The following is an 18,964-nucleotide window of genomic DNA, read 5'->3' as shown; positions in this document are numbered from 1 at the left end:
CTTTAAGGCATGAGTGAGGTTTAACCATATATATACTCTTGTAGAGTCAATCCAGTGTCTTTCATGGAGGAGATTAAATTTTCCAAACCAATGGGAACTTTAATATTTTCATTCTTCCAAACAAAAATCTTTTATTAGAGTATATCTTTAAAAGTCTCTTATAAAAAACTATGACAAAAATTCTTGATTATAGTTTCTCTCAACAACTCTACCAAATTAAAACAATGTAAATGGCAGACCTGATAAGAAGTGACTTTAAGAGATAAGATGGGCCTAAGGATGGCAGTGTAAGAAATGAGACAGAAAACTCCTCCCAAAACAACATATAATATGAAAATACAGCAAATAGAATTAATCCTGAAAGAACAAAAGGAAAGAAGACCACAACAGACTGCTTACATCTGGGGAAAAGAGAAGACCTCACGGACAAGGGTAAAGTAGCAAAGCTGCGATCCGGCAGGACCCAAGCCCTACCCCAAACCCAGCTGACCAGAGGGAGGAAGAGAAATAGAGCGCACAGTGGGTGGAGGACTAGGATTGCTGAACACCCAGCCCTGGAGATCTGCTCTGGGACCACAAACTTACATTACATGGTACTATGGAGATGAGTGGGGTTGGAAAACTAAGACAGGCAGAATACTCAGAGAAACAGACTCCAGCTGCTTGTGGAGAACAGGGATCCACAAACGGCTGCTCCGGGACAAAAGAAAGGCAGCCACTTTGAAACACTTCCCAACAGTGAGAGGGTTGCTAAAGGGGCAAGGATTACACAGAGCTTGCTGTTCAAGAGAAAGGACAGGTGGACAAAATTGCCCAGTGCACTCAGCACAGCAGGTTGGGAAATTTCAGGAGCTTCAGGTGCTCCATCTCCCTGGCTGGAAACACAGCCCCAAGGCCCCTCACTGCAATATGCAGCCTGCTGCTCCTTCTTTCTGGCTGCAAACTGCTCGCAAACCTGCTGCCCCTGCCATTGCATGAGGCAAGCAAAAGGGTGACCGACCCCACCTGTGGCAGCTATAGGGGCACAGCATAGAGGCTCCTCTCTGGGTGCTCAGACCACTGGCCCTGTCAGTGGAGGCAGGAACTGCAGCAGGGAAGCAAGAAAGAGTTGTTTACTCTGGCAGGCACCAGTGCTGTTCACCTGCGAACCCTGCCATCTCACCAGGGGTGAGCAGGGGCCAAGCAGCTCCAGAGAGCAAACCTTCTGTACACTAGAGGGCAGCAGCTGCACAAAGTTATTATTGCATATTATTCACTACAAATGTGAAATGTCAAAAGAACCTAGTACAAACCAAAATCCCACAAAGACAAGAAAAAGGAACAAGTAAAACAGAAATCACCAGTCTTCCTGATAAATATTTCAAAATAAAAGTCATAAACATGCTCATGGAGCTCTTTGCTCATGGAGCTACAAAAAAATGCTCAAGACCTCAGGGACTTCAAGAAAGACTGAAACTTTGAAAAATACAGTATCCAAAATTACACATACAATGAAGGAATTTAAGAGCAGATTAGATGAGGTAGAGGAGACAGTAAATGAAATAGAAATTGGAGAACAGGAATACAAACAAGTTGAGGCAAAGAGAGAAAAAAGCATCTCTAGGAATGAAAGAATATTGAGAGAATTGTGTGGCCAATTCAAATGGAACAATATTCATATTCTAGGGGTACCAGAAGAAGAAGAAGAGAGAAAAAGGGATAGAAAGTGTCTTTGAGAAGATAATCACTGAAAATTTCCCCAATTTGGGGAAGGATATAGTCCCTTAGGCCACGGAGATGCACAGATCTCCCAACACAAGGGACCCAAGGAAGACAACACCAAGACATATAATAATTAAAATGGTAAAGATCAAGGATAAAGACAGAGTATTAAAAGCAGCCATAGAGAGTAAAAAGATCACATAAAAAGGAATACCCATAAGGCTACCATCAGACTTCTCAGCAGAAACCTTACAGGCCAGAAGGGAGTGGCATGATATATTTAATGCAGTGAAGCAGAAAGGCCTTGAACCAAGAATGCTCTACCCAGCAAGATCACCATTTAAAGTTGAAGGAGGGATTAAACAATTTCCAGATAAGCAAAAGTTCAGGGAATTTACCTCCCACAAACTGTCTCTGCAGTGTATTTTGGAGGTACTGCTCTAGAAGTAAGAGCTCCGAAGGCTAAATAGCTGCAACCAGAGAAAACAAAACTATAGTAAAGGAAGTACACCAGTTAATTACTAAGAAAATGCAAAATAAAATCAACTACCCACAAAGTCAGTCAAGGGATATACAAAGAACACAGAATATGGCACCTAATATATAAGGAATAGAGGAGAATAGAAAAGGAGAAAAAAACAGAACCTTTAGATTGTGTTTGAAATAATGTACTATGTGAGTTAAGTTAGACTGTTATATAGTATACAAGCTAACATTTAACCTTTGGTAACCACAAATCTAAAGCCTGCAGTGGCAATAAGTACATATCTATTGATAACCACCCTAAAGGTAAATGTACTGAATGCACCAATCAAAAGACATAGAGTTACTGAATGGATAAAAACACAAGAAACATCCATATGCTGCCTAGAAGAGGCTCACTTCAAACCCAAAGATATACACAGACTAAAAGTGAAGAGAAAAAAAGATATTTCATGCAAACAAAAGGGAGAAAAAAGCAAGAGTTGCAGTATTTGTATCAGACAAAATAGACTTCAAAACAAAGAAATTAACAAGAGACAAGGAAGGAAAGGATATTACATAATGATAAAGGGATCAGTCAAACAAAAGCATATAACTACTATAAATATCTATGCACCTAACAGAGGAACACCTACATACGTAAAAGAAATAATAGCAGAATTAAAAGGGGAAATAGAAAGCAATGCATTCATTTTAGGAGACTTCAACACACCACTCACTCCAAAGGACAGATCAAACAGACAGAAAATAAGTAAGGAGACAGGCACTGAAGAACACATTAGAACAGGTGGACCTAACAGACATCTGTAGAACACTCCACCCAAAAGCAGCAGGATTCACATTCTTCTCAAGTGTACAGGGTACATTGTCAAGAATAAATCATATACTATACCACAAAAAGAACCTCAGTAAATTGAGAAGGATTGAAATTGTACCAACCAGCTTCTCAGACTACAAAGGTATGAAAGTAGGAATAAATTATGCAAAGAAAACAAAAAGCCCACAAACACATGGGGACTTAACAAAATGCTCCTAAAATAATCAACAGATCAATGACCAAATAAAATCAGAGATCAAGCAATATATGGAGGCAAATGACAACAATAATTCAACACCACCAAATCTGTGGGATGCAGTGAAGGACGTGCTATGAGGGAAGTATATTGTAATATAGGTTTACCTCATAAAAGAATAACAATCCCAAAAGAACAGTCTAAATTCACAATTAATGAAACTAGAAAAGAACAAATGAGGCCCAAAGTCAGTAAAGGGAGGGACATAACAAAGATCAGAGAAGAAATAAATAAAGTCAAGAAGAATAAAACAATAGAAAGAATCAATGAAACAAAATAGAGGAACCCCTAGCCAGACTTACCATGAAAAAAAAAGAGTATACACACACAAACAGAACCAGAAATGAGAAAGGAAAAATCACTATGGACACCACAGAAATACAAAGAATTATGAGAGAATATTATAAAAATTTATATGATAACAAACTGGATAACTCAGAAGAAATGGACACTTTCTAGAAAAATATGACCTTCCAAGACTGACCCAGGAAAAAACAGAAGATCTGACCAATTACCAGCAATGAAACTGAAGTGGTAATCAAAAAATTACCTATGAACAAAATCCATGGACCAGATGGCTTCAATGCTGAATTTTATCAAACATTTAGTGAAGACCTAATACCCATCCTCCTTAAAGTTTTCCAAAAAGCAGAAGAAGAGGGAATAATTTCAAACACATTCTATGAGGCCAGCATCACCCTAATACCAAAACCAGGCAAAGATAAGACAAAAAAAGAAAATTACAGACCAATATCCCTGATGAACATAGATGCAAAAATACTCAACTAAAAATTTGCACAGCGAACTCAAATATACATTAAAAAGATCATCCATTATGATCAAGCGGGATTTACTCCAGGGATGCAAGGATGCTACAACATTCAAAAATCCATCAACATCATCCACCACATCACCCAAAAGGACAAAAGCCACATGATCATCTCCATAGATGCTGAAAAAGCATTTGACAAAATGCAACACACATTCATGTAAACACTCTCAACAAAATGGGTATAGAGGGCATGTACCTCAACATAATAAAGGCCATATACAACAAACCCACAATCAACATCATACTTAACAGTGAAAAGATGAAAGCTTTTCCTTTAAGATCAGGAACAGGACAAGGATACCCACTCTCCCCACTTTTATTCAACATTGTTCCAGGGGTCCTAGCCATGGCAATCAGACAACACAAAGAAATAAAAGGTATCCAGATTGGTAAGGAAGGAGTTAAACTGTCCCTGTTTGCATATGACATGATATTGTACATAGAGAACCCTAAAGAATCCACCCCAAAATTACTAGAAGTAATAAATGAATTCAGCAAAGCTACAGGATACAAAATTAACACACAGAAATCTGTTGCATTCCTATATACTAATGATACACTAGCAGAAAGAGAAATCAGGAAAACAATTCCATTCACAATTGTATCAAAAAGAATAAAATACCTAGGAATAAATCTAACAAAGGAAAGGAAAGACCTATACCCTGAAAACTGCAAGACACTCATGAGAGAAATTAAAGAAGATGCCAATATATGGAAATACATCCCATGCTCACGGATAGGAAGAATTAATATTGTCAAAATGGCCATCCTGCCTAAAACAATCTACAGATTCAATGGAATCCCTATCAAAATACCAACAATATTCTTCAACGAACTAGAACTAATAGTTCTAAAATTCATATGGAACCACAAAAGACCCCAAACAGCCAAAGCAATCCTGAGAAAGAACAAAGTGGGAGATTATGATCCCTGACTTCAAGTTCTACTACAAAGCCACAGTAATCAAGACAATTTGGTACTGGCAGAAGAACAGAACCATACATCACTGGGACAGAATAGAGCACAGATATAAACCCATACATATATGGCCAATTAATATATGATAAAGGAGCCATGGATATGCAATGTGGAAAAGACAGCCTCTTTAACAAATGTTGATTGCAAAACTGGGCAGCTACATGTAAGAGAATGAAACTGGATTGCTGTCTAACTCCATATACAAAAGTAACTCAGAACAGATGAAAGACCTGAATGTAAGTTACAAAACCATACAACTCTTAGAAGAAATCATAGGCAAAAATCCTTTGCATATAAACATGAGCAACTTTTTCCTGAGCACATCTCCTTGGGAAAGGGAAGCAAACACAAAAATAAACAAGTGGGACTACATCAAACTAAAAAGCTTCTGAACAGCAAATGACGCCATCAGTAGAACAAAAAGGCATCCTACATTATGGGAGAATATATTCATAAGTGAGTTATCCAATAATGGGTTAACAACCAAAATATACAATGAACTCATACACCTCAACATCCAAAAAACAAATAATCTGATTAAAAAATGGGTGGAGGACCTGTAAAACACTTCTCCAAAGAAGGAATATGAATGATCAAGAGGCACATGAAAAGATGCTCCACATCACTAATCATCAGGGAAATGCAAATTAAAACCACAATGAGATATCAACTCACACCAGTTAGGATGGCTAACATAGAAAAGACTAGGAACAAACAACAAATGCTGGTGAGGATATGGAGAAAGGGGGCCCCTCCTACACTGTTGGTGGAATGTAAAATAGTTCAAGCATGTGGAAAGTAATATGGAGGTTCCCCAAAAAACTAAAAATAGAAATACCATTTGACCTGGGAATCCCCCTCTTTGGAATTTGCCCAAAGAACACAAGTTCTCAGATTCAAAAAGACATATGCACCCTTATGTTTTTCGCAGCACTATTTACAATAACCAACATATGGAAGCAACCTTATTTTCCATCAGTAGATGAATGGATAAAGAAGAGATGATATATATATATATATATATATATATATATATATATATATATTATATATACAATGGAATATTATTCAGCCATAAGAAGAAAATGAATCATCCATTTCCAACAGCATGGATGGAGCTAGAGGGTATTATGCTCAGTGAAATAAGCCTTGTGTATAAGGACAAGTACCAAAAGATTTCACTTATTTGTGGAGTTTAACACCAAAGCAAAACTGAAGGAACAAAACATCAGCTGACTCACTGAACTCAAGAATGGACTAACAGTTACCAAAGAGAAAGGGACTGGGGAGGGTGGAGGGGAAGGGAGGGATAAGGGAATTAAGGAGCATTATGATTGTCATGCATAATGTAGGGGGGTCATGAGGAAGGCAGTAAAGCACAGAGAAGACCAGTAGTGACTTCATAGCATCTTACTATGCTGATGGACAGTGACTGTAATGGGGTATGTGGTGGGGGACTTGATAATATAGGTGAACATAACAATGTTGCACATGTGAAAGCTTCATAAGAGTGTCTATCAATGATATCTTAATAAAAAAAGTGACTTTAACATTCAAGTGACTTTAATACAAGGAAAAAGCAAGCCATTATGAAACATCATTTCTGCAGCAGGTGTAAGGAACCACTTTCTACCAAGCCACACGGAGGCACTGGCATCACCAGTCTCTGTGCGTGATGGAAGGGAAAATTCAAGAGTTAGTGGTTGCATCCTTCTTTTTTGGCTGATCAGCAGGTCCAGGATACCTCACTATGTCTCCTCTACCAGCTTATTACATTAAGTCCCCATTAACATGATAAAAATAGAGACAATACTTTCCTCCTTTACCAACTGAAATAGCATTTTGACTCATCTGTGTCTGCTGTCTCAAGTCCCAATCCTCCCAGTCCATCCTCACCATTGTCCTAAGAGTATAAACCATTGGGCTTGTAATAACCTCATGGTTAACTCCTGGCTTTGTATGCTAACATCCAGAATTCTAGTACATGCTTATCTATTTCTCTAAATTCAAAATTCAACTAAGGTAACCTAGTCACACAACTTCCTTAATGTTAGTCACTTATTCACATTCTACCTTCTGTTTATGCCATTTCCTCTGAGTAAACACCTTCCTTTCTTACCACTACCAATCCAAATTCAATCTCCCCTTCAAGACTCCAAATAAGCTCTGCCCTCTCCAGAAAGTCTTTGGTGGATCATTCTAGTTCACACTGATCTTTTCCCTTATCTGAATTCTACTCTTTATTTTTTGCATACATGGACACTTAATTGAGTAAAATATTATTTATCATTTAATATATATGTTTCTTGATAATTCAATTGAGTTTGCATATTCTTTGAAGTCAGGGTTCATTTATTATACTACTTCATTACTCTAACAAAGGTTAAAATATGGTATAAAATATGTTTTTGATTATTGCTATTGAGCACCTGATGTAAAGCCCTGATGGAATTATAACTTGGAGGGCCAAACATAATAAAAATATATATTGCCACTGTGATCTCTACATGAATATTTATTTTAAAACCAAAGTGAAATTTTTTTCCTTTTCGCTACTACATTCTAAAATGATAATACCACATCTATATTTGAACAACTGCTCCTTTAATTAATTCCTAGAGTTTGGGTAATTAAAAAAGCACTCAAGCTTCATATCTGTGGCTTAAGAAAACAGCCTATCACTAGAAGTACTTTGTTATTATGCACATTTCAGTGCAAATAATTCACACATTTTAAAATATCCAATAGATTTCTATGAAGTTGTATTTCAATTTCCACATTTTAGTCATATCCCATGAAAAGACTGTTTCAATTTAGATTTAGAAGTTATGAACAAGGGCATATCATAAAGGAGTCAAATATTTTCTCCAAATAAGACATACAAATGGCCAACAGGTGTATGAAAAGGTGCTCAACATCATTAATCATTAGGGAAATGGAAATGAAAACATTAATGAGATATCATCTTACAACTATGAGAATGGCTATTATCAAGAAGACAAAAGATAACAAGTGGTGGCAAGGATGTGGAGAAAGGGGGACCTTCATATACTGTTGGTGGGAAAGTAAATTGGTACAGCCAGTATGGAAAACATTACAGAGGTTTCTCAAAAAATTAAAAGTAGAACTACATCATGGTCCAGTAACCCCACTTCTAGGTATATACCCAGAGGAAGTGAAATTGGTATCTCAGTGGTATCTGCAAACCCATGTTCAATTGCACCATTAGTCACAAACAGCCAAGATATGGAAACAACCTAAGTGTCTGCTAGTGGGTCAATGGATAAAAAAAAATGTGGTGTGTACTTACAATATGCAAGTCCGGGGGGAAGTGTGTTCCCAGCCTGGAGCAAGTAAACCAGTGAAACTGGTGGAGCCGAAATCAGTCAAGGGAAAAGACAACGTGTGAGAAACCAATTTATTGGCTCACAGGAAACCTGGCTCCGTTCCTCCCTCTCCTGCAGCTACTCTGGCTTGCTCGTTTCTCTACCATCCAGGGCATGCTCACCTCTCCCCGCGCCCCTTCGCTGAGAAACTCCACCAATCCGCAGCAACTGACAGGCGCCAGACCAATTACACAACAGAGGGGAGGAGACAACAGCTTCTCTCCACCCCTTGTCCCTGGAGGCTGCTAGAGGCTGTAGCTGTAAATACCTATTGTTATGTGAAACGACTAAGGCCAGGCAAGAGTTTCTGGAAATACTGCAATTTTTACCCACACAATAGAATATTATTTAGTCATAAAATAGAGGGAAATCCTGGCATTTGTGATGACATGGATGAACCTGGAAGACATTACGCTACGTGAAATAAACCAGACACAGAAAGACAAGTATTATATAATTTCAATCATATGTGGAATCTAAAAAGTTAACTCATAGATTATTACACAAATATCTCATATACTTATTTATAATAAATATCTCTGATATTTATAACAACTCAATATCAGAGAGTAGGATGATGATTGCCAGGGGATGGGGATGGGAGATGTTGGTTGCAGGGTACAAGCTTTCAGTTATCAGATGAATAACTTCTGGGTAATGTAAAGCATAGTCATTATAGTTAATAATATACTGAATTATATACTTGAAATTTGCTAAGAGAGTAGATCTTAAGCGTTCTCACCACAAAAAATAAAATAAAATGCTAACTATGTGAGGCAATGGATGTGTTAATTAACTTGATTGTGGTAATCATTTCATATTGTATATTAAATCATCACGCTGTACACCTAAAAAGTCACATTGTGCAAGCTAAATATATACAATTTTTATTTGCCAATAGTGTCCAATAAAGCTGGGAATAAAAGTTTAAAAAGGGAGAAACTCATAAAACATTTTTAGAATGTATGATATAAAGGCACCCACCTGTATATCGATGTCAAAGCCAATTTCACAAAGAACATTCACAATAATCAGACAATTGTGTAGATACTGTTCAGAACTTTTTGGTTCTGTGTACATATTTACAAAATGAGACTCAATCTGGAAAAGACAACAATCAAATCTTTAGTAATGGAATAAAATTTCTTGCTTTTTAACTTCTCTGTAATTTAGCAAGGAGTCATTGAAATATCAACATTTTTCAGTAGATAAGTGCCATCAAAATACAAGAAGAAACAAAAACAGAATGCTAACCATTCAGATTCAAGTGTTAACTTAAAAAACATTTAAAAGAATCAGTTTTGCAGAAAATACTTCCAATTTTAATTACTAAATTCTTTAAAATAATAGGCCACTCTGCATAAAAATAACTTACCAAAAATGGGCAATAGGCTCCCAACTGTGTTGCAAAAACAAGGCCATCTAAAAGGTCTTCGTCAAAATTTACTATCCATCTCTCACAGGGAATAACACCTGTTCCAGAAAAAAAAAAAGTAAATATAACAAGAGTTTTTCATTTTAAAAAAGATACCTTATGGAAATTTGAGCAATAGTCAAATAAATCTTTGCCTTTGTTTACAAAAGAGAAAGCATATTACTTTGGAAATAAATATAAAATTTAAACCTCAGAAGCTTAATGTCATGAAATATATCTGTGAGGTTTTATTGAAAGCTGTCTCCTTTGTTTCTGTTAGAACCATTTGGAAGAATATATTACCATGCAGCCATGGAAGGAAAACCCAGTATTTCAAAATTACTCATTCTGTTGAGTACCTTGGAGATCAAATGTTTGATCAACAATCATCAGCATGGATAAAGGAGGCTCAGAAGGCATGGGGTTTCTTGTAACCCTAAAGTTTGAGTGCTAGTTTCTCTATTTGTTGCAGAAATTTCTTCACATGTAGGGTAAGTACGGGGAAGAGGTTAGAGATTTATGGCTTAAAAAAACCCAGAACTGACCTATAAAAGGTAACACAAGATGGAGGAGTAGTTATGCTGATGGGCAGTGACTGCAGTGGTGTGTGTGGGGGGGACTTGATAACACGGGTGAATGCAGGAACCACAGTGTTGCTCATGTGAATGAAACCTTCATAAGATTCTATATCAATGATACCTTAATAATAAAAAAAAAGGAATACATCTCAAGCTCCTAACAGCAGGATGGGACACAAGGAAAAGGGGAGAAAGCCTTTCACTTGTTATTCCAAAATTTCTGTGTAGAATTTTTTTAAAGATGAATTTATCCATGTGTGATAATAAAATTCAAAATTTCATAAGATAAAAAAAGATGAAGCAGTAATAAAAATAATGCTCAGTTATACAAATGCCTACTGTGCTAAACCTGGAACAAAAAGTGAAAGTATCTGGACATCTAGTAAATATCTAAGCGACTGTCAGAAATGAGGGAAGGAGGGTGATTTGAACATCAGACATTATTGCTATATTGAGCATAACATTTCCTTTTGTAAAAAGTTTCCAAAAGGGCCTCGATTCTTTATGATTTGAGATGATTTCTTGTGTGAAAACAAGGGGGTGGGGGGAATTGGTGAGATGCATAAATCTCAAATCCCTTCATTCCCATTTTCTGTGAAGAGAAACCATGACAAATATGTTCATGACATGTATATTAACCTCACAAACCAGGATCGCTTTACATCTGGAACTGGAAGACTTAGTTTTCTCTGGAACCACAGATGTCTTACTCTTTCATGTGAGATGAAACAGCACTGAACATTTCTACAGGATTTCAATAGCATATGACTACACAACCAGTATAGCAAAGATCACTAGCCATTTTTAACTAATACAAGCCAAACATTCTGCACTATATTTTCCAAAGTATTTTTCATGACAGAAACCTATGAACAATTGTACACCTGATATAAGGATCCGATACAAAGTAATGATTTTAAAATGCACATTTCTAGTTGGCTGAATAATTATAACCTAAATGTGCTTCTCTTAATGTGTATTTGCCACCCTTGGCTTTTAATAAAAGCAAAGGGTCTCACTTTGTAGCCAGTGTTAGTTTTTCTATGAACAAGAGTAATTCTAACCTTAATTTGAAAAAAAGCAATTTAGTAGACTTTCAAGTAGACAGTGAGTCATTTAAGTGTGTACATCGACCATATCCTGTAAATATCGCATCCATCTTATACTGATATTAGAGAAGGGATAGAAATTTCCCTTAAGGAGTTTTAACATCTTGTTGAGGAAAGATTACATGCACAAGGAGAAAACAACTAAGGAAAAATCTCTTAACTAGAAACTAATGAACACAGAACAATAAAGCAAAAACAGAGTTATATTGTTACTTCCAACTCCACCATCTGTAATCCAGCACCACGGGATTCATTATGACCTTCCTCCTTTCCTTATTTCTAACTTTCTGCTTCAACAGTGAAAAACCTGGCTCTCATTATCTACAATATATTTACTTATTTGTCAACCCTAGTATAAAGTGTTCAGAATTGCAAACCTATCATTGTAAGAAACTACAATAATCTGTGCATGTAGAGTTCCTCCTGTCTTTACTTCTACAGTGTGCAGCCATGACATAGTTTTCAAAAGAGAATTAAGTCAGCCCCGCTCTTCTCCATTACTTTCAGTGAGGTTGTGGAACATTTGTAATGCAGCTGGATTCATTTGTCACACTCTGCATCCCATCCTGGATTACTTCTACGTCTTGGTTGATTTAAAAAAAACATACTAACATTCACTCTTTGTGGTGTACATTCCCAGGATTTTAAGATGCACTGTCATGCATTTACCACATTTTCATATAGAAGTTTTATCACCCCCAAAATCCCATGTGAATTTTAGAATCAACTTCTTAATATCTACCAAAAAAATGTGCTAGGATTTTCATTGGGGTTATATTGAATCTATAGAGCAATCTGACATCTTAACTACTACATTTAGTCTTCCAAATCCCAGGTATATGGTATATTTCTCTATTTATTTAGTTCTCTTTCTTTCATCAGTGTTTTATAATGTTCAGCACATATACCCTGCACATATTTCATTAGGTTTATACTTAAGCATTTTATTCTATGGTGCTATGGTAAATTATATATTGTTCTACTTCAAATTCTAATTGTTTACTGCCGTTATATAGAAATAGAATTTATTTTTGTATACAGATCATATATCCATACTACAACCTTGATAAATTCTTATACTACTTCTAGGAGCTTTCTTGTAGATTCTTCTGAAATTTCTACTTGATTTCATATGGAATTTAAGCTCCTTTCCCAGGGATAGAGGTGGCTTATTATTTTTTAAGTTTCTTTTGAGTTTTCACCAGGGCCCTAAGGACGGTAGTGTGGGTGGTCCTCCAGCCATACAGTAATGCTTTCGTCCTTTACGGACTATGGAAGTCTGCACTGTGGGGGAGCATATTCTCCAGACTCACTACAGTCATTTCTGTGAGTGACCAGTGAGGTTTGTGAGTAAAAACCTATAAGGGGATACAGACCCTCCCTATAATGGTGGCCCCTAGGGACCTCAGGCTCTCTCACTGGTGATTTATATTCACATTACTGTCTGAGAAGTGTTGGTCTAGAGTTGTTTTTTGTGTGTATGTGAAAGGGAGAGAGAGAAAGAGAAGGAGAGGAACAGGAAGAAGGCAGGAGAGGGAGGGAAGGAGAGAGGGAACCTGCTAATCTAGTCCTCACTTGTCAGGAACCAGAAAATTCAAATGATGTTCCACAGATTTATTTTTTAATTTTAATTTGGAAGTTGTATTTTTATGTTTTACATTATATGACTTCAAATATTCAGAAATATTAAGAGTACTAAATGCTGGTCCTAAATAGGATTATGAATTAGAGATAAGACTATTAATCATAAAACTGAACCATTTTATGCATTAAAGGAATAAGTACATTCACTTACTTTTACAAAGATCGTAATTGGTATACAAACTAAATTCAGGTGATTATAGCAGTACATTTTTATAACAGTTTTATTGATATATAATTGACATAAATTTCACCCAATTCAATTGTCCAATCCATCATTGTTTAGTATATTCACAGAGTATAATCATCACCATCACCACTATCTAATTTTAGAGTATTTTTATCAACACATAAAGAAACCCCATACCCATTAGCTGTCTTTCCCCACTTCCCCTTTCTCTCATCCACTGGAAAAACTCTAACCTGTTTTCACTCACTAGGGATTTACTTATTCAGAATATGTCATAGAAACAAAATCATAAAATATGTGCCTTTTTGTCTTATGGCTTCTTTTACTCAACAATGTTTTCAAGGTTCATCTATGCTGTAGCATGCATCAGTGCTTCATTCCTTTTAATGGCTGAATAATATTCCTCTTTATGAAAAAATATATATATGCTACATTTTCTTTTTCCATTCATCAGTTTATGAGCATTTGGGTTGTGTCCACTTTTTGGCTATTATGAATAATGCTGCTATATAAGATTTAACATTTATATAAGAATTTTTGTGTGAACATATGTTTTCAGTTATCTTGAGTATAAATTGATGAGTGGAATTGCTGGATCTTATCAATTTATTTTGAACATTTTGAGAAATGTTAAAATGTTTAACATTAAACTGTTTTGCAAAGTGGTTACACCATACTGTAATCTCTTACAATGTATAAGGTTCTAATCTCTATAACTCCTTGCTAATACTTATTATAGTTTATCATTCTTTCTTAAGTTGGTCTCAAGGGCTAGCTAGCTCATTGTGGTTTTGTATTGCATTTCCCTAATGGCTAATTACAGGTGCTCACTGGCCATTTGCTTAATCTTCTTTTTAGAAATGTCTATTCAGATCCTTTGCCCATGTTGCAACTGGGTTATTTGTTGTTTTACTGTTGAGTTGTGTTTTTTACATATTTTTAGAATAAGTCTCTTGCTAGTAAATGTTACTTTTTTATTGCTGCATCCTTTAAAATGTTGTTTTTTTCTCCTTTTATTAAATCAATATGGCATATCACATTGATTGGTATTTACATCACCGAGTAATTTTGTTTAATCCTTTTAAAATGTTGCTGAATTCTCTCTGCTAGTATTTAGGAGGATTTTTGTGTCTACATTCATAACAGATAATATATTACTTTTTAATTGTGTTTTCAAATGAAATGTAATGTATGTTTTAATGCAGAAATCATCTTGCTTCTAAAGGTAGTTAAATTATGAAGACACATGAACTCTAATTGTAAGATCAGCCACAAAAATAATTATAAGATCAACCTCATGAGACTGAGTTAATGCATGTAATACTTGGTAGATCTTCCATATAATTGCATCATTAAACTGGAAAAAAAAAAGAATCTGTACCAAGGTAATAATCACTATGGAGAAAGACTGATTGAAAAAAGAAATCAGTTCAACAGACTGGTGGTTTCCATAGGAAAGGAAGCGGGGAAAATGGGGGAAATAGGTGAAGGGGGAAAAAACAAAAACAAAAACAAATGTACGAAAGCAATATCAGAAATAAAAAGGAAAATAATTATACCTGTTACATACAAGAGAACAGATATATTAATAAATAATATTATGCCAATATTTTTAAATTTAGCTGAAATTGATTAATTTCATGTCTTACAAAATCTCACTTAATGGAATATAGAAAATAAAAATAATTCAATAACAATTAAAGAATTTATTTAGTTAATTTAAACTCATCCCACAGAAGAAGTAATAGTAATCCTACCTAACAGAATCCAGGTAATCCTACATAAAAAGAAAAAGCTGAAGAAAAAATATTACAGACTGAAAATACTGAATATGCAATACCATTAGTCACTAAGGAAATGCAATCCATGCCCTAATAAAATACCACTTCACACACCCTGAAACTGTACACTACAGGGTTAATTTGAACTAAAACCAGACATTGCAGGGTTGCTAACAAAAGTCCTTGACTTTGTCTTGCAGATAAGAAGGCAACTGCACTTGAAGAGACTAGTCCAAACCAAAAAAATCAACATGGATGCCCTAAGACAGTGCAGAAGGGTCCTGCCTGTCCAGTCATCTTTTGATGTCACAGCCTGAATTTCCACCGGATGTTTCATAGCAGTTCCCTCTGAATTGCACATATGTTCCATGTAGAAGCATGGGGTGCATGCCCAAGGGACATTACAAAATTCCCCTCCCCACCTGCAAATCCTTTACCAAGCCCAAACCCTTCCTCCCAACCTAACTTTTAGGTTGGGGAAGGGAGACGGATTTGAGCTAGCCTCCTGTCTCCTTGCTCAGATGCTTTACAATACAACTTTCTCTCTGCAAAGACCGTGCTTCAGTGTTTGGCTTTACAATGTGTATGGGCAAATGGATGCAAACTTGCTTAGGTAACACACCTAATGGCCACTAGTCAAAAAGACAGTTTTAAGTGTTGATGAGGATGTGCAGAAATTGGAACCTTCATGCATTTTTAGTGGGAAAATAAAACCACTTTAGAAAACTGTTTGGAAGTGTCTCAAAATGTTAAACGTTCAGTTTTCATATGATCCAGAGATTCCACCTCTTTGTAATACTCAAGTAAAATGAAAACATATGTCTACAAAAATTTTTACACAAATGTTCATACCATCACTATAATAGCCAAAAGTAGCAACAACCCAGTTGTTCATCAAATGATGACTAGATAAACAAAATGTGGCACAGACACACAATGGAATGCTATTTGTCAATGTATGACCTTTAAAAACATTATAGCAGTTGAAAAAAAAACAGTCTCAAAGATACCATATGATGCCATTTATATGAAACATCCAGAATAGAGAAATCCATAGAGATACAATGCAAATGTTATCCTACAACTGGGGGAGTGAGAGGTGACTGTTGTATCCATTGGAGGGTATTGAAAATGGTCTAAAATTAGTTTGTGATGATAGTTGCACAATTCTATCAACATACTGAAAACCATTAAATCATATATTTTAAATGGGCGAGCTTTATGGTATTGGAATATCTTAAAAAGCTATTAAAAATACACCTACTGTATGAGTCAGCTATTCCACTCCGAGGTATTTAACCTCAGAGAAATTAAAACATATGTCTAGAAATGACTTGTTTATTAATGTTTGTAGAGGCATTATGCATAACAACCATAAAATGCGAACAACACAAATGTCTATCATTCAGTTCAGGGATAAAGAAATTATAGAATATACATAATAAATTCAAGAACATTCAACAAAGTCAACATATGCAAGAACAACCTTCCTCTCCCAAAAATAAAAAAAAAGTTTTCTCTTTATGCCTTAATTTATCTATCCTTTCATATTTTTAAGGAACTTGACACTGATTTCCTGGTCCCTGACCTTTAAGACCTCAGCCTATACTGACTCAACATGGACTCAAACTAATACCTGACTACATTATTGCACCATCTGGCCATAATGGGGAAAGAATTAAGGTGCAAACTATTAGTAGACAGATTTTACTATTGATTATTTAAACTTAGTAAATGTCAGGGATGTTAACTGTCGCTATTAGAAACATATGCTCTCATCTATTTACAAACGTAAAATGGTTCTAAGACCAATTCTGAAGTGTTTGGGGGATGGGTTTCCCCCCACACCACCACACAATGCTCAGGACTCCAACTGGGTGTCCTGCAGTTAAACTCAGTCCTGACTGAGATACCTGAAGACACCATCAGATTCTGCCAGTGAAAGGCTCTGTCCCATAAGACCGCTCTCTACTTCAGAAGCCACAAGCCCAGTTTAACATCTGTTCTTCTGACCAACAGGCTATAGATCGCAGGTTCCAAGGATCCCCTCCCTGCACTTCAGATGACAGACCCAAGTCTAGGATGTTACCTCTAATTCTGACCGACTGGCTATAAATCAGAGGTTCCTGTGACCTCCTCCCCCTTCAGATTCTATGAATTAGCTAGACTGTCTCGCAGAACTCGGGGAAACATTTACTTAAGTTTACTAGTTTATTATAAAAGGGTATGATAAAGGTTACAGAAGAACAACCAGATGGAAGTGATGCATAGAGCAAGGTATGTGGGAAGGGTGCAAACTTCCATGCTCTTCCAAATACACCACTCTCCCCAAGTCTCGTGTTCACCTGGAAGCTCTCTGAAGCCTGTCCTTTTTGGGTTTTTATGGAGGCATCACTATATAGTCACGATTGATTAAATCATCGGCCATTGGTGATCAAGTCAACCAACAGCTCCTCTCCCTCTTGGAGGTCTGGCATTGGGGGTGGGACTGAAAGTTCCCTGGCAACCACCCCCATTCTTTGGTGACCAAGCAGGCATTCTAAAAGTCACCTCATTAACCTGACAAAAGATACTTAATCTCTCTCATCACTTAGGAAGTTCCAAGGGTTTCAGAAACTGTACTGGAAAGTGGAAGGAAGACCAAATATATATTTCTTATTACAATTCACAATATCACAAAATATTAGTAGTAATTAATGCAATAATTTATAATTTCTTATAGGCCCTAATGGTTTGTTTCAGATGAAGTCATGCTTCATGCTTCAAGCTTCTTAATAAAGTCAGTCTATCTGGTGATTTTGATGAAAAAGAGAAAAACAGTCCCTGACATCTGAAAGCTTGCCTGGTATCATCAGCTGGGCCTTAGTTGGTAGGCGCTGAGCTGGCACTAATAGCTAGGTCATGTTACGCTCTTCCTGGACATAAACTGTCTCACAGAATACCAATATCACACAAGGTCACTCTGCCACTGCGATGAAGTGAGACAGAACAAGAGCACTTCATAGTACTGTCTAAGCACACAGAAAAACAAGCTCCTTGTGTAAACCACACAATACCAAACATCCCCCTCTCCCAGCTAATAAGAATGACTAACTTCTTTACCAATTCAAGAATTAGCTTCACTGTAGTCTTCTTCTCTCTAGATAAATTTATTAAGTTACTCAATCACACAATTACCACTGTCCCTGAGGGTGTGGTCTCCCTCACTGCAATGAGCACTAAAAGGAATTTATTCAACTATAGATACACACCCAGTGGTCTCTGGCTGTAAAGCATTGACACAGGTATGTATATGACGGAGAGAAAAGAATGTGGTTTGGCTGTTGGTGAATTTTTATAGCCTCCATTTTCCAGGACACATGATTATTGCCTTGGTTCACCCTGATTTATTGAACCACACGGCTAATGCAGTGGAAATGGTTTAACTTTCTGTTTTCACATTTGTTTGACTGCTTGGCACTTCTCTGAATTTAATGCTGAGCTTCACACTAATCATGACCTCTACATATTGACTGACGGTCACATTCCCAAAATAAAAAAGTCTAGATACACCATGAAAATGTCAGATTATACCTTATCTATTGTCTGTGTGCATTTCAATCTTGCAACATTGATGATAAATATTTAATGCTAAACATTAAAATGCTAATTTGGATTTTCTGGAAAAAATATAAAGTTCTTTGTAAATAATGGCTATTTTTCTGATTTAATAAATGAAAATTAGACACATTTGAAACAACCAATACATACAAATTTACAACTGCTATACTACATTAGTTTTAAGAACATACAGCATAT

The 18,964-nt window shown here is 36.2% G+C and overlaps 1 protein-coding gene across 1 annotated transcript in view; it reads right to left on the bottom strand.

Annotated features, from left to right (window-relative positions):
• Nucleotides 1–18,964, bottom strand: part of CFAP47 (cilia and flagella associated protein 47) — a 510,608-nt gene that overhangs the window by 291,493 nt on the left and 200,151 nt on the right. The window contains exons 34-35 of the mRNA XM_057495502.1: nt 9,829–9,926; nt 9,438–9,554 (exon numbers count right to left, since the gene is read on the bottom strand). Of these exons, the coding sequence (XP_057351485.1) occupies nt 9,438–9,554; nt 9,829–9,926 (215 nt within the window). The remainder of the gene's footprint in view (nt 1–9,437; nt 9,555–9,828; nt 9,927–18,964) is intronic.

This window comes from Manis pentadactyla, chromosome X, assembly GCF_030020395.1.
Source record: "Manis pentadactyla isolate mManPen7 chromosome X, mManPen7.hap1, whole genome shotgun sequence".
NCBI classification, from domain to species: domain Eukaryota; kingdom Metazoa; phylum Chordata; class Mammalia; order Pholidota; family Manidae; genus Manis; species Manis pentadactyla.
This window is presented reverse-complemented; position numbering and strand designations above follow the sequence as displayed.